Genomic DNA, 22,833 nt, shown 5'->3' with positions numbered 1-22,833 from the left:
CCTGCTTCTCCAGATACTGATCAATGGGGTAACTGTTCACAGGACGTCCGCCCACTCCAAGGGAGAGGAGCCAAACGCCTCCTCCAACCCTGCGCTGCTACTCTCTGGAAGGACCCCTGCTAACTTCGCAGCCTGGGCCCCCAGCCATGGTCCAGGTACCGAGTAATGTCTTACCTGATTGCTCTGTCGCCGATTTTGGGGTGTCCTTTGCAGTGGCTTTAGCAAAGACCCCCACAGTGGGCAAGCCACTGTCCACAAGGCCAATGGCTTCGTAGCCGACGTCTGGACCCAGATCACTCCTAAAAGGACCAGACAAATATAGTTGCAGGGCTGGTGGAGAAAATCCATGGCCGTTTAAAAAATAACGACAAAGTGCAAAGAAATGAACGGCGATTGAACACAAAACAATTCTGGCATAAATAAATCTTGCTATTACAGCCCAGGGAGATATTTTAACATACACCCAGATCTGCATCAAAGAGGCATAAGGCAATCAGTATTTTGGAGTACAGCTTTCTTTGGTGCAAAAAGAAAAAAGAGAGGCCAAATCTGGCTACAGGTACAAATTATGCGGACCAGCACATCTTTGGTTATTTTTAACTAATGGGGAGGAGCTGTAACTCTGCAGTACAGCACATCCTTTGCATGCAGAGGGGGCCAGGTTCGATCCTCAGCATCTCCAGATAGAAGCATGCAAAGAAGGTGCACCAGATTACAAGAATGGGCAACTTGTGACCCTCCAGCAGTTTCGATCTACAACTCCCATCAGCCCTAGTCAGCATAGCCAATGGTGAAGGGTGAGGGGAGCTGCACACCAAAACAGGTGGAGGGCCACATGTTGCCCACCCCTGTACTAGAAGGTCAAGGGATACAGGCTCAAAAGGAGCAAAGCTAGACAGGACAAGGGAATCCACATTACCAGAACATGGACTGGTGCCAATATGGTTTTGCGGCCCCTGTCATGTTTTCGCCTGCCAATCTGCCGCTCACGACAGCGTGATCGTGGTGCTCCACACGCCGCCTGCCCAGTTTGATGTCATAGAAGCAAGCAGCGTCCCCTGCCTGGAGATGAAAACACACAGACACAAAAGAAAAGTCAGGACTGAACCAGGAAATTAAGGAGGAAAATGATAACCTGTGAGACCTTCGTCAGCTCTCTCAAAGTCACATGGCAGCTTCAGTTTGGCTGTCTTGGTCTCCAGTTGGGGAAAGCAGTGTAGGACTCACAGAATGCTGGTGGGGGCTGGGCGATGCAGAAGCAAAGAGGAGACAGGCCTTGGACAGGGACAAAAAGTGCTGAATGAAGCTGCCCCAGACTCGAGACTTGACTACACCAAGCCACAGTCAGGCACCTTTAGAGTTTGTCAGCAGTTAGCAGAAATAACCTGAACCTATTCTGTTGGCGGGGGGAAAGCACTGTATCTACCATGAGGACTAGAAGCTTAGCTTTCTCCTCTTCAAATGGGATCTCAAATTCTGGGGACCCCATGTGCACTACCAGATTCTATGCTACTAGCCATACATATTCCAAGACTTGCCCCCCTATCCCAACACATCTGGATGTTGCTTCTCCCATGATCAGTGTAGAATAAGTTTTCATATATAAAGACTCCAGCAGCTCAAGCCAATACAGAGTAATTCCATTTGACCCTCCAAACACGCACATGCACCCCACTTACCACCCAGATGTTGGAGCGGGCCTGCAGCTCTGCATTAACCCGAAAGCCCCCAAAGTCCGAGTCCACCTCCAGGCCAGCTGACTTTGCCAGCTCCACATTGGGTTCCAGGCCCACAGCTGCCACGATGTGATCCGTCTCCACCTGAGTAGCAAAAAGGCACGCGCTCAACTGGCCGTTATTTATTTACACAGCACCATCCATATATGTGGTGTGGTGCAAGGAGCAGGATGACAGTTCCATGCCCCAAGGGACTAGTCTAAAATTCAACACAGGCAAGGCAGAGGGAGAGGAATGAAAAGGAGGAGGGAGTTAACAGGAGAAGAATATGCATTTATTTCAGTGACACCTACTTAGGGCTGGTTACAGTAGGGCAGCCTTTCCCAACTTGGGTCCCTACAAATGGTTGGGACTACTGCTCCCAACAGCCCCAGCCTGCATGGCCAATGATCAGGGATGATGGGAGTTGATATCCCGAACATCTGAAGGGACCCAAGCTGGGGAAGGCTGCAGGAAGGGAGAGGGACAAAGGGGATGAGCCACCTTGTGATAATTATGATTAACTCCTTCTGTGCATCCTCCCCCAACCTCCCGCCCCATAGCAAAGGCAGGCGGCCCATTTTCTTGCTCCACAGTACTCACTTTCCTTCCATCCTTCAGCTTTATTAGCAGCCGGCCACCAGCAACAGACACAGACTTCACCACTGCGTTGGGCATCACATTCACCCCCTCTGAAAGCAAACATGCAGAAGACACCTACAGACTGGGGTAGAAGTGTGGTGGGGCAGTCAGCAACCTCAGCCTGCCCACGAATTGGGCCTGTAGATACTTGTGTTGCCTTGCCACCACCCAGCGGAGCCACGCCAAGGAAAAGACGAAGCTGCCTTACACAGAGTCAGGCCCTCAGTCCATGTGGCCCAGTACTGTCAGCACTGACCGGCAGCAGCTCTCCAGGGTTTCAGGCAGGAGCTTTTCCAGCCCTTCCTGGAGGTGCCAGGCATCAAACCTGGGCCCGTCAGCATGCAACACCACTGTACCACTGAGCTGCAGCCCCGCCCATATGGCACACGAGAGGCGCATGGGAGCAACAAATGTCAAGTGCTTGACTGCTCCCTACAAGACTATAAAAAAAGGAGCACAGCTGGCATAGCGACACCCTTCATTTAATTCAGTGAGCAAAACAACTTGTGGGGCAGGTTGACCCACTTCCAAACACCAGCTCCCCCACCCCAACACACACACACACACACACACACACACACACAGACGCTGCTCCCAGGACTTGTTGGCACCACAGTCCCGGCTGCTGCATTTCCTCGCAACACTGCATGTGCGAGTGTCACCGTACGTTACTTTTTTGAACCACTAATGCCTCAATTTGCTCCTTTTCCTGCTCTCCCCCTTGCTCCCTTTTTAAATATATCTGCATTGCGCCTCCCCTAACCTGGGGCTCTCTAGACATTTTGGACTACAACTCCCAGCACCCCAATCATTGGCCATGCTGGCTGGAGCTGATGGGAGTTGTAGTCCAAACTATCTGGCAGGCATCGGGTTGGGGAAGGCCGCCTTAAGATAGCAAGCCTGCAAAGCAGGGGCTGTGGTGCTTTTCCAATCTTCGTACAGGGCCTAGAAAATGTTTTACGAACCTTACAAATTAATAATCAAACATGACAGTTGGGGACAGGGGCGCCAGCAGCCATCACAGCACAGCAGAGAGAGACTCTTATTAACAGGCCATATTAATAAGAGACAAGAAAGATTCAGCAGGCGAGTTCAAGAGGCACAATAGGCCAGGATGTGGCCTGTGAAAAGGGGATATTATCTATGGTTACAAAAAACAGTGAGGAGGAACATGCATAAGAAGAGCCATGCAGGATCATACCAACGGTCCATCTAGTCCAGCATTCTGTTCACACAATGGCCAAACAGTTGCTTCTGGGAAACCCACAAGCGGGATACAAGTGCAACAGGACCCTCCTGCCCATGTTCCCCAGCAACTGGTGTACACAGGCATCCTGCCTCTGAGACTGGAGGCAGCACAGAGCCATCAGGACTAGAAGCCGTCAACAGCCTTCTCCTCCAGGAATCTGCCTAATCTCCTTTTAAAGCCATCCAAAGCGGTGGCCATCGCTGCCTCTTATGTTCACATATTCCATAGCTTGACTATAACTAGGAGGTGTTGCAGTATGAGCTACGGCAGGCTTCCCCAACCTGATGCCGTCCGCATGTCATGGACTGTAACTCCCGTCATTCCCAGCCAGCATGGCTAATGTTGGGGAGTTGCAGTCCAACACATCCAGGGGGCACTAAGTCAGGGAAGGTTGAGCTATGGGAAGGAGGCCACATCAGGCTGTCTGAACAGACAGAAAGGATGCTGAGGGAAGCCAGGATACGCTGGGGTGAGGGTAGCTGCTTTGGACCAAGGGAGAAGCAGGGCTGAAAGATTTCCAATAGGTCGGAAGAAGGTGCCTTGACCGTGCTTGTGAATCTGGAGATGGATGCCAGGTTTGGAAGCCTTGACTGTGCCTTCTGGGACTGAACTGCCTCATCGTACACCGGTGGAAGAGCAGAGAGAGAGGTCTCTCGGAGACTCCTCCCAACCAAGACATCCTCCTCGGAGGATGTGGCAGCCTCAAAACAAGGCTGTGGCAGCCGAGGACACAGGCTAATGCACATCCAGGTGCTCAAAAGTGGCCTCCAAGCGGCACCATCGAGAAGGCAGAAAAGGGGGGGTGTCTTACCTCGCGTGACTTTGTTGGTGGTCCAATTGCTCAGGTACTCGGGAAGAACCTTGCCCATGTTGCCATTCTCTGGGAAGAGCTGGATCACCTCTAGGCCCCTCGACTGCGCTGCAAAGGGAAACAAAGAACTTAGGCCACCTACCCATTTGCTTCTAGGCACAGTGCAAAAGTGCTAGTTTAAGCCCTAAACGGCCCGGGACCGGGACATCTGAATGATCTCAGGCAGACCTGCCCAGGTTTTAAGTTCTACTTCGGAGGCCCTTCTCCAAACACTCCATTTTTACGGATGAGTTTATATTTAAAAACTCAGCAGGACTGTGTGAATGATATTTGCCTGACTTGGTTTTATATTTTAAAATCTTGCTATATTTTGTATTGTACTGCTGTTTTATTTTATTACATTTTATCTGTATATTATTGTTAGCCACCTTGAACACCATTTGGTGGAAAGGCAAGATACAAATGTAATAATAAATAAATGAGGCAAGCAGCAACTGGAGAAAAGGGCCTTCTCTGTGGTGGCACATATTTTTGGGAACACCTTCCCCAGATGTGTCCAGGTGGCACCGTCACTGTGAGCTTTTAGGCACCAGGTCAATGCAAATCTGCCAAGCATCTGGGAGATCATTTCATTTTATTGTTATCTTAATTTGTGGAGAGGCTGTGGGCGCCACCTCTCTCTGGGTTTGTGTCCTTGTGTTGCTGCTTTCTGTGGTGCTGCCAGTTCTGGACGTTGCTGCTAATTTTGTTTCTTCCTTTTTGCAATTATATAATTAGTTATTGTGGCATTTATTAGTCAGCCTCCTTGGGAGTGAAAAGCTGAGCAGTGGGATATAAATATTTAATGTGCACCCACACCAGGCTGAAGCTGGGAATAATGGTAATCAAAGCTAGTGAATGCATGCTGTCCTGTTTTGGAAACAGGATCCTTCATAAACCCAGCAGGCCTTTAAAATACACTCAACAGAGAGAATCTTCCTGGGGACTGGTATGCAACAGCATGTTCAAAGACTATTGGTTTAGCCAAGGTCATATGTGCTGAGCTTCCAGAAGCATCCTTGGCAGAAGGGCAGAAATTCAGCATCCTGACGAATGTCTCAGATAAACTCAATACAATCTCAGGGCTGTATTGAATGAGACAAACAATCAGGGCTGTATTGAATGAGACAAACAATCAGGGCTGTATTGAATTATACAATACAAGGCAACTTGTTATAGCCTCGCCTTGTCCACTGAGCGCTTTACAATTCTTCATGCCTTGATCATCTCACAGGAGCTGCCCTCCAGGGCAGGTTAGGCAGAGAGCGAGAAGGACTTAGCCGGTTGGTTTGATGGCCGAGTGGCTATTTAAATCCAGGTCTCGCATACACCCAACCCTTGCTATTTCCTGGCTTTCCCCATTAGTCTGTCAAACTCACCTTTTCGTCCCAAAGCACAGGCCAATTCACTACCCAGGAAACCACCACCAATAATGGTGATCGAATTGACTTCTCTGGAAATTTTCTCCAGTGAACGGAAATCTTCAATCTGCAAGGAAACAGGGGTCCATTTCACTTGTCTCTCTCAGTACGTTTATCAGACAAGTTTCTCACTGGGACCAGAAGGCTTCCAAGGGGCAGGTATTGGGGCTAGGAGCCAATTATCCTTTTGTATTGCTTGGGGGCCAAGAGGCCTAAGTCTGCTATTCACCCCATCTTTTGACCTCATTTAATTTTTTAAAAATTTAAATATTTGTACTCCATTTTTCCTTCCAAAGAATCCCAACACAATTAAAAGCATACTAAAAGAAAGATGCAACAATACTAAACCAAATCAAGTGATATACAAAATTATCTAACAATTAAATAATCAATCAACTTACATTTCAATACTGATGTGCAGCTTTTTAAGCTAACAGTTCTCTTAATAAACATAAACCTGGCACACCAGCTAGTGGATGAACCTTTGCAAAAGGATGCCCCCTCAGGATTACCTTCCGGAACAGAGTGAGCCTCTGTTGCACCTCTTTGCCTCCTCTTTCAATCACTGGAAGATTCCTTGGAGAACCCCCTGAGGACAGAAGACAGGGACCAAGATCACATTCAGACTTCAGATCAGAACTCTCAGGCATCTTGGCCAACGGTCCCACCTACCCACCAGTAGACAGGGCAGGCATCAAGGGTAGGTGTGGTCAGGCACCTGCCAAGGGCCCATGCCCCATTAGGGGCTCATTGACATGAGCCCCCTGGACTTGCTCATCCTCTTCCCTGTTACAATCTTCTTGTTCACCTGCCTCTAGCTCTCATCAGTCAACTGTGATAGTGAGAAGGAGCAGCAGCAGTTGCTACTGCCTACATTCTCCCTGGCTCACTGCCAGTCAAGAATGCAAGTGGAAGCAATAATGTAAAGGAGGATGAGGAATAGGAGCAGATAATGACAGTGGCGGTGAGAAGGTGGATTCTCTGAGGGAGGGGGTGTCTTGCCCAAGGGCTCTCAGAAACCAGACACCATTGAGGGTGTCTTGCCCAAGGGCTCTCAGAAACCAGAAGCCAGAACTGCCAGTAGACTAAGGAGGAGGAGGAGAAGAAACCTCCAAACACTCACCTGTGGCAATTAAGCACTTGTCGTAGGAGATCTGTCTGCCATCGTCGAGCTTCACTACATTGCCCCTGACATCCATGTGGACCACCTGCATGTCAAAAGTATAAGGCAGCTTCCTAAATTCCAGGGCTGAGCAGGTGCTCAGAGGCCACCTGATACGTTTGTCTGCCTGCTCCATTATCTTGCAGATGGGCTCTGGCTGGTAGACCTCAGGGCTCTAGTAAAATACGGAGTAGAACCCGCAAGCCTAAAGTCTGCCCACCCATTGTCTACACTGACTGGCAGCAGCTCTCCAAGGTTTCAGAAGGGGTCTTCCCCAGCCCTACTCAGGATTGGACCAGGCAAAATGCGCTCTCCCGATGAGCTAGGATACTTCTCCCAACTCCATGCTGAAATGCGTTGTGCTGCTTTTATATACACCATTCTATCTGCTTTAATTTTTATTCGATGTATTTTTCCCCAATGATTGTATTTTTTGTTTCAATGGGTTGTAAAGCTCCTCTGGAGTTTTTTGTTTTGAAGGGCAGGATATAAGCCCCTTCATAAAGTAAAATAAAAATACAGTCTGGCTGCAGATATCAAACAGCCACAGGACTGATACAAGAGCTGCGATCTACGTTACACTAACCTTCCTTCCGATGAGGACAGCCACTCCGCCATTCTCTATGTGAGGCAAGTCGTGAGCAGATACGTAGAAGGAAGGTGGCTGGAAATATATACTGCAGAAGGTGGGTGGGTACAGGGAAGATAAGTAAGAAAAGAGAAAGAGATACACCAGTGTAAGCAGCCATTACCTTAAGGCAGGTGCATGGATTTTGTTTTTGCTTTCGAGGGGTACACATTCCCGCGGGGGCAATCTGTTGGGGACGGCATGCCAACAAGGCTGAAGCCAGCAGTGGTCAGCCACACTGTCCTCTCTCACTTCACTGCCCTTCCCATCCAGCAGGCTGCCTCTTGCAGAGGGGCACATCAACTTAGGCCACAGGCCACCTACCCCTGCCTTAAGGGCTGATTCCTCCCATCTATACCTCCACGTGCTTTAATCTCTTCAGAGGAAGCAAGCCCTGTTTCAAGTATCACCATCACCCTTCTCAAGTTAGGACAATGACTCCAAGAAACAGCTCTCTTGTTGGTGGGCCCTTCTCAAGATAGAATTCACCACCCAGCAAACCCTACCAAACCCACTCCCTGATGACTTTTAGAAAGCTGGTAAGGATTTGCTTCATCAGACATTTGCTCCTCAAGAGTGGCCTCCATCACTGCTGTTACAGATAGGTTTTAGTTAATTGTGCGGCATGCCCATTTTTATTGTGCTTATTGTCAGTTTATTGTACGGTTTTAACTGTTCATGAGCTACCTTGACGGCCCTTAATTTTTGGTTAGCAAGGCAGGGCAAAAACTCTAAAAATAAAGCTGCCACTAACATCAAAATTCACACCGCTGTTTGAGAACCAGGCTTTCACACCAGGGTTGGGCTGAGTTCATACCTAAACACCCCCCCCCCCACTTGCAATCCCTGTGATCCACCGAACTTGTTTTTGATGTACAGAGTAAGTATGAATATATGGGATCTTTTAACACTTACGGTACAAATGATCTATGTTAGGTGTTCCTGAGTATGCACTCTTGCTTATGGGCATACGAAGTGTCATGGGCCACTTAGTCCAGCATTCTATCTATGCAGGATTCCCAGAAACCAGCGGGCCCTAGGAGGGGTTCACCAGACACTGGCCAATGGACCACCAGTTGACAATGACCTACTGCAGAGATAAGCAACCCAGTGCCCTCCAGATGTTTTGGATGACAGCTCCCATAATCCCTGGCCATTGGCTATGCTAGCTGGGGATGATGGGGATTGTGGTCCAAAACATCTGGAAGACAGGACTAGCCTGTCTACCCCTAATTTATCCTTTGTCCACACCAACTTTATGCTACTCTAAGAGGGAAAGGAAAGGAGCACTTTAGGGAGCAAGAGCTCAGGAACAGCTACAAAATTCTGATTTGGGGAAAAGGAGAGGGCGTTCAACTACAAAAACTAAGGAGGCCTTGGGACCATGAACTCTGACTAGGCCAAGGATGGCCAGCACCCCATGGCCATTTTTGCAGGTGGGGGAAGAGGGCTGCCCCTGCTGAATTCTCTGCCACAGCAGGCAGCAATTTTGCAAGTGAACAAGGTGCAGGGAGAGTGCACACCATGTTTGCAAGCAGAATCGCAATCCTGGATGCCTCCTGGGTGCACAATTCTGCTCACAAACATGGCCCACAAACTACCCAGGCCCATTTACTTACAAATTCACTCTGTTTCCTGCTGCAGCAAATGTGGTGGCAATTGCAGCGAGAATGGGATGCGGCCCCCAGTAGGGGCAATGCAACTGTCCCGATCTGCAGATGTTGCCCACACCTGGAGTAGGACTTTGGGGACCTGTTCTGCTCCACTGACCACAAAGCACAGACAAGGACACCAGGCACCGATTGGGATGGCAATAGCTTCTTCTCTGAACATATTTGGATAAAAGTCCCAAACACAGACTCCTATCAATTCTCATTCTAGTGGGGTGGAGTGAGGTGGGGGAGGGTGAAGGGGGAGCACGAAACCAACCTCCGCTCTTTGCCATTCCACTGTCTGAACCGCAGGGTTTCCGTGACGTCCGGGTCCTCCGAAAACCAGAGTTCTTTGGAAAGCGGAGGCCTCATGTAGGGAAGCTCAGGATCTTCAGACACAATTAGCACCTGGAATGGATAGATTCATCTCAGCGTCTCAACCACAAAAACAGACACCAGACCAGAACTGCCATCACTTAAATTGGGCTGCCGTCACTTACCCTAGCCCCAGGATCCCGAGCCCGGATGGATCTGGCAGCAGCAAAGGCAGCAGTGCCTCCGCCGATGAGAAGGAAAGGAGCGTGGGATGGAACTTCTGGGAGAGCGGTTGCCTCTGTTTCCGGGGCTGCAAGGAGCAGTAGACAGTGAAGGAACTCCCAAAGACACACCTGAACAAAACTCTGCTTTCCTCCTCCCCACCCCCCAAAAAAGAGAGGGGGAAAGAGCTACATAGTTTTGATCTCTCTGCAGAGGATGATGATAGTTATGCTAGGCATGTATATAGCGATTCCGAGTGATTCAAAGCCCATCACACATATTTTCTCACTGGGATCCTTAGAATTGCCCTGTGAGGAAGGTCAGTATTATTACCCACATATTGCAGATGAGGGGCTGGGGCTGAACAGTCAGTTGTCTAAGGCCATCTAGTGGGTTAATCGTAGGGGAAGTGATTCAAACTTCCCGATTCATAGCTCAGTCCTCTTAGCCTCTACTTCCTCCTCCTCATAACCCAAAATGGAGACGAATGGATTAGCGTCCATCAGAGTAGGGTTCTTTTTTCCTGGCAGGTGGAGTGGCTTGCTACCAAGTACGCCTCGTAGAAAGACTCCTAAGCTTAGCCAGTTTGGGGGACCAACTTCAGCACGTCTTTAAGAGCTCTCTCACCTGCTGTGCTCTGGGAGGCAGCATCTGCTTCTGGAAAGAGAAAAGAGGCCATTTGGAAAGATGCCCAATGCAGGTAAACAGAATGTAATTCACATCTCACAGATCATGGCAACATGATCTTTTTATGGGAATGCCTGCAACAGCTCATAGGGGCTAGGGAGAGGGGAGAATACGGTTCAGTTCAGTTTTTGATAAGGACTTACTAAAATCTGCACTTTTCGTAAATGGGACAGAAAGAACTTGAGATTATTAAATGAAAAAAAGTTTGTGGGATAAACCGAAACTGACAGATCCATCCATCTAGGCCCAGGGCTTTGAGTGCTGAACTCTTAAAAGTCTGGGTTTGAATCCCTGTGTATTCAACCACATTCGTGGTGCTGAATTCAGGTTGCCACCTCTTTTTTCTGACAAGCTACTTGTCTTTTAACAGCTCCATGACAGGCAAGATGATCCTCCCCATGCTGGGAATACCTGTAGCTACTGAATCTGGCCAGTGAGGATGGGTGAGAATTTTGTTCAGTTTTGTTAAGAACTTACTGAATTTCACAAACTTCTTCATAAACAGGGCAGAAAGAATTTGAGATTTTAAAAATCTGAACATGGGAGAAAGCAACAATGACAGATTCGTCCATCCCCAGCAGGGACAGAGTCCTATTCGCTCAAGCCTTACAGCAGGGGTGGGCAACCCGCCAGGCGTTGCATGGGTGCCCTGCCCCCACAACCCCCTGCCAGGTCGCTGGGACTGGCAGGGGGATGAGGTTAAAGTCTCCCCCTACTAATCCCAGCAACCTGAATCATGGTCTCTGGGAGGAGGAGGAGGCTTGACTCTTGCCCTCCTCTCAGTGCTCATGATCCAGGTTCCTGGGATGGGGGAGGACGTGTAGGTGTGGGGGTACACACGGGGCAGCGCAGCTCGGAGGGGCTGAAATTGGCTTCCAGAGCCCCTGACACTGCTCACCCCTGACAGCAAGAGAGCTGTTTTGCCTCTGCCACAAGCACCAGGGCAGGGTCTGAAGGCACACGAGGCAGCCACCTTGCTGAAGCTAGGCAGGTCTGAAGTCTGGTCAATGCTTGGAGGGGAGACCACCTGGGAACCCCATGCAGCCACCTTGAGTTCCATGATAGAAGAATGATGGGATACAAATGTAATACAAATTAAGATGATGTCCTGATGCTATGGGAAACAAACTTTTCACAAAAACTCAGGCGTATGACTTGAAAGAAGCACCTGCAGATCTCCGCTTGACAGCCAGCCTCCTAAAGCAGGGTTAAGGGGATGTGTGATTGAACAGCGTCTCCCATCAGCCCTAGCCAGCACAGCCAATGGGGAAAGATGATGGAAGGTGCGGTCCAACAACACCTGGAGGGACGCACGTTCCCCATCCCTATCCGAAAGGCTACAAGAGACAATCCTGCGACAGCAGGGCACCTACCTGACAAGGGCTTCACATCCTGCTGGGGGCGCTGGCCCATCACTGCAAGACGCTCGTTGAACCGCTCTTGATCTTCCTTTAGTATCTTGTATACCTAAAGCAACCGAACAGGTGGCATTTTACACATACATGCTGGGGGGCGCTCAACTTTGCAATGTTTGCATTTCTCTTCTGCTGAACGACAGGGTTTCAGCCAGCCTGCCTGCTCAGAAACACAGCTTCACATCAAGGGGGAAAAGCAGAACCCACCCAGCAGGGAGGAAAGGGAAAATATCTGCATGGTGGGGAAAGGTTTGGGGGAGACAGTCCCCCTTCCGCAGCTGTCTTGCTAAAGGCACGAGGACAGGGATGTTTAACCTCTTTTGGCCCAAGTGTTGAATTCAATTTGAGAGAAGCTCGGGGGGGGGGGGACATTCCAGTGGTGGGTGGGGCCAAAAGCAAAAGAAGCGGGGCCAAAAATACCAGCATATTCCACTTAAAGCTTTTACTGCCAGTCACTAAGCCTCAGGAGAGGCATTTCAACTTTTAAAAATGGGGGAATAACTACCCCCAAAGCAGAGGAACCACCAAATGATTGGGAGTTGGGGGAAAGGGGGTGGGGAAGGAGATGGGGGCCATGGTCATCTGGACAACTCCAAAGGAACAGATTGGGACCCCAGGAGGGCTGGATTGGGCCTGAGCTTCTGCACCCCTGCACTAGCAGATGATTTCTACAACTCCAAGTGAAGGTCGTTACAGAGGACAGAAAAAGCTGAGGCTTTGTTTCAGCAGACACTTTAAGGTGCAAACTACTGACAAATTGGAGTCATGGGATCAGGAACTATTGGCCTCTGGGGACAAATCCAGCCCCCCAAAGGTACCATCAATACAGAGGCAGAGGGGGTTATATAGGGATGGGGGAAGAAGTGGCTCAGGCCTTGGGGATTTGTCAGCAGACCACTTGGGGTCTAGTTGCAGGGGTTTCGGCTGGTCATCCTCCAACCCCTCCTCAAAGTTGCCTCCAGTAAAGCTGGCTGCTGTCTTGAGATGACTTCATTTCTTAGTGAAACAAATAGTTCAAAACTTCTGTGCGGGCTAATTTCCCTACCACCCCCACTCACATGCACAGACACAACCAAATCCATGTAAACACTTAAGCAGGGAACTGAAAAAAGAAAAGAAAAAAGAACATACAACACCCCAGTAACATGACTGCCCAAGTCCAGGCAAAAGGTGGATAAAAGCATCTCTTAGCAAGAAGCAAAAATAAGAAAAGGGGGAAAGGGGAGAAGAAAGAAAACCAGCTTCTAGCAAATGTTAAAAATGGAAGCGTGCAAAGCTCTCTCAAGCAGGTAGAAAATACTACCAGAACTGTGTGGTGTGCAGGTGTGCCTGTATATATAGGGATGTATGGATTTTGTTAAATCTGTGCTTCATAGATTATCAGCTGTCTTTTGTTCCATCATCCGCTCATTGATGGAATTGGATCCCCCCCCCCCCCGAATTTTGTTCTCCTTGCGCTAATCTGCATTAGTGCAAATGCACACTTGCATATTAGGGTAAGTGTGCGCTTGCACAAATCCCACACCCCCAAGGGAAAAACCAGTCCACAAGTCTGTGGAATCCTTGCAACTTCGAAGAAGCCATTCTGTTGTGGAATCTGCAGGTAGGATTCATAGAAATCTGAACTCATTTGAATCCGTTGCAGATTTCTCCAACATCATAAGAATAGCCATGCTGGATCAGACCAAGGGTCCATCTAGTCCAGCATTCTGTTCACACAGTGGCCAACCAGCTGTCAACCAGGAACCCACATGCAGCGCATGAGCGCAACAGCACCCTCCCACACATGTTCCCCAGCAACTGATGTACATAGGCTCACTACTGGAGGTAGCACATAGCCATCAAGACTAGTAGCCATTGATCGCCTTTTTCTCCAGGAATTTATCCAGCTCTCTTTTAATGCCCTCCAAATTGGTGGCTATCACTACATCCTGTGGTAGCAAATTCCATAATTTATGCTCTGTATGAAGAAGTCCTTCCTTTTATCTGTCCTGAATCTCCCACCAATCAGTTTCATAGGATGACCCTGGGTTCTAGTATGTTGAGAGAGGGAGAAAAATGTCTCCCTATCCACATTCTCCACACCATGCATCATTTTGTAGACCTCTATCATGTCTCCCTTTACCCTCCTTTTTTCCAAGCTAAACAATGCCAGCTCTTGTAACCTTCTCTCATAGGGGAGATGCTCCAGCCCCTTGATCATTTTAGTTGCCCCTTTCTGCACTTTTTCTAGCTCTGCAATATATTTTTTTAGGTGTTGTGACCAGAACTGGACACAGTATTCCAAGTGTGGCTGCACTACAGATTTGTGCAGGGGCAGTATGATGTTGGTTTAATTCTCAAATCCTTTTCTAATTATGCCCAACATGGAGTTTGCCTTTTTTACAGCAGCCGCAACACTGGGTTGACATCTTCACTGAGCTGTCCACAACCCCCAGATCCCTTTCCTGGTCAGTCACCGCTAGCTCAGATCCCATCAGGCTATATACTTGAAGTTGGGAATTTTTGCCCCAGTGTGCATCACTTTACACTTGCTTATATAGAAAAAATTTGCCATTTAGATGCCCATTCTCCCAGTTTGGAGAGACCCTTTTGGAGCTCTTCACAATCCCTTTTTCTTTTAACCACCCCAAATAATTTGGTGTCATCTGCAAACTTGGCCACTTCACTGCTCACTCCTAATTTGAGATCACTTATGAATGGGTTGAAAAGCATTGATCCTAATACAGATCCCTGTGGGACCCCACTATTTGCTTCCCTCTATTGGGAGAATTTACCATTTATTCCTTCTCTCTGCTTCCTGTTCTTTAACCAGTTGCTGATCCGTAAGAGGGCCTCGCCTCTTATTCCATGACTGCTAAGTTTGCTCAGGAGTCTTTGGTGAGGGACTCTGTCAAAATCGTTCTGGAAGTCCAAGTAAACTATGTCTACCGGATCACCCCTGTCTACGTGTTTACTGACACTCTCAAAGAACTCTAAAAGGTTAGTGAGACAAGACTTACCTTTGCAGAAGCTGTGTTGATTCTTTTTCAGCAAGGCTTGTCCTTCTATAAGCTTACTAATTTTATCTGTAATAATGCCTTCAACCAATTTACCCGGAACAGATGTTACGCTAACCGGCCTGTAATTTCCCAGTTCCCCCCTGGATCCCTTTTTGAAAATTGGTGTTACATTGACCATCTTCCAGTCCTCTGGTATAGAGGCTGATCTTAGGGACATATTGCATATTTTGGTTGGAGGATCAGCAATTTCATATCTGAGTTCTTTGCAAACTCTAGGATGGATACCATCTGGGCCTGGTGATTTACTTGCTTTCAATTTATCAATAAGGTTGAGAACTTCATCTTTCATCAGCACTACTTGCCTCAATTCCTCAGACTCCCTTCCTGAAAACATCAGTTCAGGCACAGGTATCTGTCCTATATCTTCTGCAGTGAAGACAGATGAAAAGAATTCATTCAGCTTCTCTGCAATCTCCTCATCCTCCTTCAGTACTCCTTTAACTCCATTGTCATCCAATGGTCCAACTGCCTCCCTAGCTGGTTTTCTGCTTCTGATATATTTAAAGAATTCTCTATTGTTGGCCTTGGTGGTTAGCGATATGCTCTTCAAAATGCTTTTTTGCATCCCTTATTGTCTACTTGCATCACCTTTGTGCAAGCTTATGCTCCCTTTTGTTTTCTTTACTTGGGCAAGACTTCATTTTCTGAAGGAAGCTCTCTTTTCTCTAATAGCTCCCTTAACACTGCTCATTAACTAGGCCGGTGACCTCTGGGACTTGGTGCTACCTTTCCTAACCTGTGGTACACATTTTAGCTGGGCTTCTATTATTGTGATTTTGAGTAATCTCCAAGCATTTTGAAGGGATTTAATCCTCTTGACTCCCTCTTTTAGCTTCCTTTTCACCAGTTCCTTCGTTTTAAAGAAGCGTCTTCTTTGAAGTCAAATGTGACTGAGTTGGACTTCCTGGGCAATTTTCCCCATAAAAATATATTTAATCTGATCGCACTGTGATCACTGTTTCCAATTGGTTCAACAACAACCCTAATACACACACACACGAGAGCACGCAACCCAAGAGACATCAACTAAGATGTGAACCCATCAGACAGCAGGAACCAAAGCCATAGGCCTAAGATCCAACACTACCAGAGGCACATGCTCAGATCAGCCAAGTGGGTCATAGAAAGAATGGAAAGGGCACATCCAGGTACATCTTTTGTCTCAGGGCCAATCTGCAGAATGACACTGCAGGATTCTGGGAGGGGCCACAACTCTCTTTAAGCAAGGAAGACAGGGCTTCCTGGCCAAGGGTCATGATTCTTCCTTGGGAGGGCAAGAGCTGGGGGTTTCAAACAGCTAGTAAACCCACAGAGTTTACTAGGTGGAGTAGGATGGGTTAGGAAACTTTTCAGGGAGGGGCTCATTTCTCAGTGGTAAAGCATATGCTTTGCATATGTAAGATCCCAAATTCACCAGGGAAAGGAATCTAGAGTAGCAGGGCAAGGAAAGACCTTTACCCAAGATCACAGAGAGCTGCAGCCAGTCAGAGCTGACAACAATGGACTGACTCAGGATAAGGCTACTCCTTATATTCCACTTGGAATATGGGCGGCAGGGGGGAGCCACCTTCAATATGCCCAGGCGATTGCCAGCTGGTATCCTAAGTTTAGGAAATGGAAGAAGACTTCCATCTGTAAAACCGAACTGATCAAGAGAAAACAAACTATTTTTTAGCATCCTTTTAGAATTCAATTGCAGTAAGTGACAGCTTTGTAAAGGGATTGGGTCATGAGGATTTCATTTAGCACATGTGAAAAAACAAACTGCACTTGAGTCATGCAGCACCACCCAGCCCCAGAACCAAACTCAACAGCGAGCATCTTACATATGTGCCTGCCCCTGCGGCCGCTCCTCCTACAATTAAGAAGTACACTAGGTTGCTGCCGTCCTTGCCAGGAGCACCTGGAGATGTGAGAGATCTAGAAGGGAGTCTGAGATGCGGACACTGCAAAACTGCACAGGGAGACAGGCGAGGGAAGAAAAGAGGAGAGAGGAAGCAGAGAGCTCTGAGTATTAAACGAGAACACTGGATTACACAGGTCTTAGGGCAAGCAAGGGCTTACGCCTGTTTCAGTTACCCTTTGTCAAAACTGGCACAGCTAGAAGATAGAAGGTGTCAACATGATTAAGTTTTGTTCATCAACACTTTTTAAAAGGCCTCCTTTCATCCTTATTTACTGCAGATTTAGCTTTCTCCACGGAGAGAGGAAGACTTGTCCAGAAGGCCTCCTCTTGGGCAACCGAGGCACCAGAGAGGCTCAGCTCCACAGCACCGGCTCTTTCACCAACATTTTCTGCAGAAGAGAAGGTTAGGCCAGCAGCTGACTTACTCCTGGATCCTACAGCTCCACAACTCTCCCCACCCACTCTGGTGCCACCAGTTCTGCTGTCTCTTGGGCCTTGGGTTCTCGCCATTTTGACTTCTGGACATGGTGTGCAAGGTGGCCAACGTTGCCCCAGAGGTGTAAATGATTCCAAGGGTCTTTTCCTATCAATCAAGACTACTGAAACCTACCCCTGGAATCTTCACCCAGTTGTGGTTTGTGATCAGCCATACTGTTTGGGCATCCTGCCATGTTGTCCTTTAGTTGGCAGATCCTTGCACATCACACGCCAAAAAAACATGCCTCAAGATCCCTCATCACCCCTTCTTCAGGGCAAATACCATAGCTGAGAAGTAGAGCTTTATCGGCCAGTTGGCAGGCTGCTGAAAAAAGGCAGCTCATCAGGGGAAGGAAGTGGCACTGAATAAAAGTAGTGTTTCCACTTTTAAAAGAGTCTCCACTGGAACATGAAAAGCTTGTCGCCTGTAGACTGACACAGGAGACAATCTTTTGCTGAAAAAATTCTGCACTTTTTTCTCTACCACCTGAAGAAGGCCTAAAAATAAGAAAAAGGCCGAAACATGTTGGGCTTCATACAATAAATTTATTTTTGCATCTTGAGAACCCGTTTCTCTTCTTTGTGATCTAATTTGGATGCTCACCTCCTTCTGTTTTCTTAAATCATGGCATAACTGAAATTATTTTGTGCACTCTTTTTAGGATACTGTGGGAGGGGATTTCTGGGATCTCATGAATTTGCACATAGCTCATCTCCCAAAATTATGGAACATGTGTCAGTACTCTGGGAGAAGAAAAAAATAACAAAGTTCACCTGCAGCTAATATCATGACCGACGGCATTTACAGCATTCCTCACCATTGATGTCTGGAGGCTCATTAAGGGGACACTCCATTTATAGTACAAGAGTTCCCATCTAAGTATCTCTCTCTCTTTTTTTAATATCGCTATCTTAACTGGTGAGAGTAAACACAGAATTCCAAACTGGTCTGCCTGTTAACTCAAGACAGCAGGCTAAGCAGCAGTTTCTTTTCGTGCGTGTCCTGTATGCCCTTTTGGTGAAATAACTGAAACAACGAGGGGAGAAACGGTTAGCTCAGAGCCAGACACAGCTTTGCTTCCTTAGAGTATTAAGGTCCCTGTAAGATTTGCCTGAGAAGGGGGGGGGGAACATACAGATATGAAGCAAGAACAGCATAAACTAAAAAAAGAAGAACAGCCCCTGGGAAGCAGGTGACACATTGCCCTTGGGTTGACCATCAAGCCTTTCTACTTACATAGGCCCCTGCTCCTAAGGTGGACAAGCCCACAAGGAAGGCATAGACGGCATTTTCGCCTTTGCCCCCCGGAACACCAGAACTAGTAGCCATTTGTCTGCTCAGCTGAACTTCTAAGGGAACTTTCCATCGCTGACACAAGTTGCCTGAAAACACAATTTGTTAAGGAGGGAGAATGGTCAGCAACGTGCTCTCACTTACCACTGTACTAACCAAATGATAAAAAGTCAGTTGAACAATCGACCTGTCCAAGACGCCAGCCATACATTGGCACTGAAATCCTTTCACTGAGACATCTCAATGGCAATGCTAAAAATCAATCCTTTTTACCCTCTGTTTCAAAAGACAAAGGGACATTTGCATTAGGAACACCCATAAAGGCTAGTCCCTTGTTTATTTGGGACATATGTGTCTCACTTTCTTCAAGGGGCTTAAGGCAGCTCACATCAGGATTCCCCCTCCCCTTTTTTTCCTTATAACTACCCTGTGTGGAAGGTTAAGCAAAGAGACAAAAACTTATCCTAATCACCCAGTGAGCTTTGTGGCTGAACAAGGATCTGAATCAGACTTCTCTGCTCTATGGCCAACATTTGACCCATCTACCCTACATGAGCTCATTGCAAGGAAATGGGGAGGAGGACTTGCCATGGGCAAGTGATGTGGGCTTGATACCAGTTGATCCTCTTCATGAAAGTATTTGATATTGTTGTCTGAGAGAATAAGATCATGTTCAGATAGCTTCTGACCAGATTCTAAACACAACTGTGGGGTCTGTGGATCTTCTCTCAAAGAGAGATGGGATCTAGTTCACACATTACAGTTTTCACATACCTCTGACTCACTCGAGCACCCACATGCCTTTAAAAATATTACAGTAACAAGTCACCTTTGTACTTCATGCTAAATCCTGGTTTAGCACAATGTGCATGAGCAGGAATAAGCCACAGCGAGTCTCGAGCTCATGCGCCCCCCCCCCCCCCAGCATGGCTAGAGGGAGGCATTTGGAAGCTTTTGCTTTCCCTTAATCACAGTTTGTTGTGTCATCTGGTGCAGCAAACTGTGGTTAACACTAACTATAGTTATTATTTATTTATTTATTGCATTTATACCCCGCCTTTCTCCCTCTCGCAAGGAACTCAAGGCGGCTTACATTATCCTCCTCCTCACCGTTGTATCCTCACAACAACAACCCTGTGAGGTAGGTTGGGCTGAGAGTCTGTGACTGGCCCAAAGTCACCCAGTAAGCTTCCATGGCCAAGTGGGGACTAGAACCTGGATCTCCCGGCTCCCAGTCCGTCACTCTCACCACTACACTACACTGGCTCTCACCAGTGTAAATTGAAAGTTAATTTCAAGCAAGCCAACTTCATGGGTTATTAAACTGGTTTGTTGACACTAACCATAGTTAGTGTTAACCACAGTTCCCAGTTCAAAAATGGAAAGTTCCAGTTAACGAAAAGCTGAAGCAAATGTTTCCAAACTCTTCCTCTCAGCCATGCAAGAGGAGAAGCGGGAGGACAGGGAGCTCACTGCAGCTTGGACACGCTGTGCTAAACCATGGTTTAGCGTGATGTGCAAATACAGCATGAGTAGAGCTCAGGGTTCTCATAAAACAGAACACCTTAACCATGGAGATGAATTTGGCCCCCTCACTACCTGCCTCTTGACAGTCAGTGAAGACAATTTAATTCCAGTGAACGTTCCCTCAGTTTAATTTTTGTGAACTGCCTAGAGAGTTTCGGCTGTGGGGCAGTACAGAAATATAATAAATGAAATGAAATTTGGCCACTTTGATGTTTTAACTGCCACGTTTTACTATTTTATGGTTGGTTTGCATTCGCAATTATGACTTCACATTGTATACTTTGTAGTAGTAACTCTATTGTGAACTGCTTCAAGCTCACTCTGGTGCAGACAAGTGGGATAGAAATCAATGAAATAAAATCAATACATTCTCAGGACAGCTTACACAGTAGTCTTTCCCCATTTCTCCCTCAGTTGGCCAAACTCAGCTGACAGCTGTGTTCAACAGGATACTGGTTTTGGCCTTAAAGCCCTAAGCCAGCCTTACCCCAACCTGGTGCCCTCCAGATGTTTTAAACTACAACTCCCATAATTTCTGACCACTGGCCAGGCAGGTAGCGCTGACAAGAGTTGTATTCTAAGAAATCTGGCAGGCACCAGGTTGGGGAAGCTTACCCTAAACCTGTACAACCCTCCCCACGCACCGAGATTCTCCTTGAACGCCTCCTTCCCCAAGTTCTATTTTGTTGGGAGGCACTCCTTTCTGCAGTGCCCCCGTGCGGTGCAACTCTTTCCCCACTGAGCTGATCCTGACATTACAAGCCTTTAAATGGGTTCCAAAAATGTATTTGTTTCACAGGACCTTCTCGTAAGACCTTTCAATGCTGCCGATTTAAATTAGTGAGCTTGACTTAAGGAATGGAGTACAGAGCTAGACACTCCTAAACATAAAACAAGGAAGTTGTGCAAATGACTGGGACTTATTTCCAAGAAAACATTTCTTGAGAACAACCAGGCTGATCCTTTGGGGCATAAATTGCCCAACTAGTCTAATGTACAAACACCCCAAATACCGGTCTCCTCTTTCATTTGCTTGGCCAACACCATCAGGCATGTTGATTCTATACACTGCACTTCGATATTTGCCAATCCGCTTATGCTGAATTCTCAGTTCACAGGACTGGTAGTCTGAAATTAACACACTGGTACGGGCATCCTAAATGCAATCCCAATCAATTTGAAAATAAAGAAATAAACGTTCTCTGCAAGGTCTGACAGTACTCACGTCTGGATGCCAGCAGAGGCTTTTTAGGGCATAAGCAAAGATGAACAACAGTTATACATGGCTCAGTATAGTTAGAAACAATCATTCTACTTCTTAGGATAGGAAGGTTTGTGTTCCTTTCACATGGAAAGATGGCAGCTTAAGGCATGTTAGGCTGTATAAGAAGCTAGCTATAAAGATCTGTACCCTTTGTACGTTTATTACTGAAGTAGTAATTTCCAGTGAAATCAATGGGACTAGCATCTAAGTTTGGGAATGATAGGCTGAATCTGGTTCTTTCCTTTAAGGCAACCTGGTGCCCTCCAGATGTGTTGCACTGCAACTCCCATCAGCCCCAGTCAGCATGCGAACGGTAGTCCAACATGTCTGGAGGGCACCAGGTTGGGAAAGGCTGCTTTAAGAGCTTGGTAAAGAAAGCCTAACTGTGCAATCCTATGCATGGCTACTCAAAAGTAAGTCCCATTAAATCCAGTGGGGCTTACTCCCAGGTAAGTGTCCATAGGATTGCAGCCTAGAAGCATATTTTATTTACAACAATTTGTGTTTAGCCTATAATTTTCTTGCAAACAAGCGCTAACTTTATACAGGACATTTACACTACACCCAGCATATTTTGTCAATTGAAAGTTCAGTCTTAAATGGCTCCCCTAAACCTCAAGGAAAGTGAAATCTATTCCCATGTTTACTTATTTTACCAATTTATAAACTGCGCCTTCATCCCAAGGAGGATCACAGAGCAGCGTACATAAAGATCCAACACTCAGCACAATAAAGACATAAAATCAAAATATCCGTGCCACAGAACTGACAGGCAAAGATTAGTTCAATCCTCTAAAAATAAGTTCAGATTTAAAATGTAAATGGATACGAATATCTGGATAAAATAACTTCAAATATTATTTATTTATTTATTTATTGCATTTATATCCCGCCTTTTTTTCCTGTTGCAAGGAACCCAAGGCGGCTTACATGATCCTCCTCCTCTCCATTTTATCCTCACAACAACCCTGTGAGGTAGGTTGGGCTGAGAGTCGGGAACAAGATCCTAAATCCGGAAAAAGAATAGCAGCAGCAGCAGCACTGCGTCATTTTTTACAGCTACACATCAGTCCAGGAAAGCGACTGCGAAACCCATTTTACTGACGGGAAGACTGGGGAGGGGGGCGGCTGAGGCTCCCGGAGAATCCCCCTCGCCCTTCTTTCCCCCACGCTCGCCCAGGCCACCCCGACGAACCCCCCACTCACCTGCCCCCGCACGGCCCCGCGACCTTGGGCCGAGCGCCCGCACCAGCCGGCTGGCCACGCGGCACCGGAACATGATGGCGGCGGCGGCGACCACCGACCCGCTTGAGCTCCGCTCCGGCTCTTCCCTCAGCACGGCCGG

The 22,833-nt window shown here is 47.4% G+C and overlaps 1 protein-coding gene and 1 long non-coding RNA gene across 11 annotated transcripts in view; one reads left to right on the top strand and one right to left on the bottom strand.

Moving 5' to 3' along the window:
- Window positions 1–22,833, bottom strand: part of AIFM1 (apoptosis inducing factor mitochondria associated 1) — a 25,202-nt gene extending 2,369 nt beyond the window's left edge. For 3 of the 10 annotated variants that reach the window (XM_084813916.1, XM_084813917.1, XM_084813920.1), the window contains exons 1-15: window positions 22,695–22,833; window positions 18,641–18,786; window positions 11,917–12,010; window positions 10,484–10,513; window positions 9,820–9,944; window positions 9,597–9,727; window positions 7,626–7,716; window positions 7,001–7,085; window positions 6,390–6,466; window positions 5,836–5,944; window positions 4,418–4,525; window positions 2,319–2,407; window positions 1,680–1,820; window positions 920–1,062; window positions 175–299 (exon numbers count right to left, since the gene is read on the bottom strand). In XM_084813916.1, coding sequence (XP_084670042.1) covers window positions 175–299; window positions 920–1,062; window positions 1,680–1,820; window positions 2,319–2,407; window positions 4,418–4,525; window positions 5,836–5,944; window positions 6,390–6,466; window positions 7,001–7,085; window positions 7,626–7,716; window positions 9,597–9,727; window positions 9,820–9,944; window positions 10,484–10,513; window positions 11,917–12,010; window positions 18,641–18,786; window positions 22,695–22,767 — 1,567 coding nt within the window. In that variant the 5' untranslated portion in view covers window positions 22,768–22,833. Of the gene's footprint in view, window positions 1–174; window positions 300–919; window positions 1,063–1,679; window positions 1,821–2,318; window positions 2,408–4,417; window positions 4,526–5,835; window positions 5,945–6,389; window positions 6,467–7,000; window positions 7,086–7,625; window positions 7,717–9,596; window positions 9,728–9,819; window positions 9,945–10,483; window positions 10,514–11,916; window positions 12,011–16,846; window positions 16,975–17,099; window positions 17,692–18,640; window positions 18,787–22,694 lie in introns of those variants that run through there. The other 7 variants (XM_084813919.1, XM_084813924.1, XM_084813922.1 and 4 more) reach the window with 4 other exon arrangements.
- LOC146338499 (uncharacterized) lies at window positions 10,133–17,967 on the top strand. Its single transcript, XR_014784827.1, has 4 exons — window positions 10,133–10,556; window positions 10,914–10,986; window positions 14,774–14,940; window positions 17,205–17,967. It is a non-coding gene; the product is annotated as an uncharacterized LOC146338499 (long non-coding RNA).

Source organism: Heloderma suspectum, chromosome 9 (genome assembly GCF_057233095.1).
Source record: "Heloderma suspectum isolate Gila_16-S chromosome 9, 16-S_ref, whole genome shotgun sequence".
Lineage (NCBI taxonomy): Eukaryota > Metazoa > Chordata > Lepidosauria > Squamata > Helodermatidae > Heloderma > Heloderma suspectum.
This window is presented reverse-complemented; position numbering and strand designations above follow the sequence as displayed.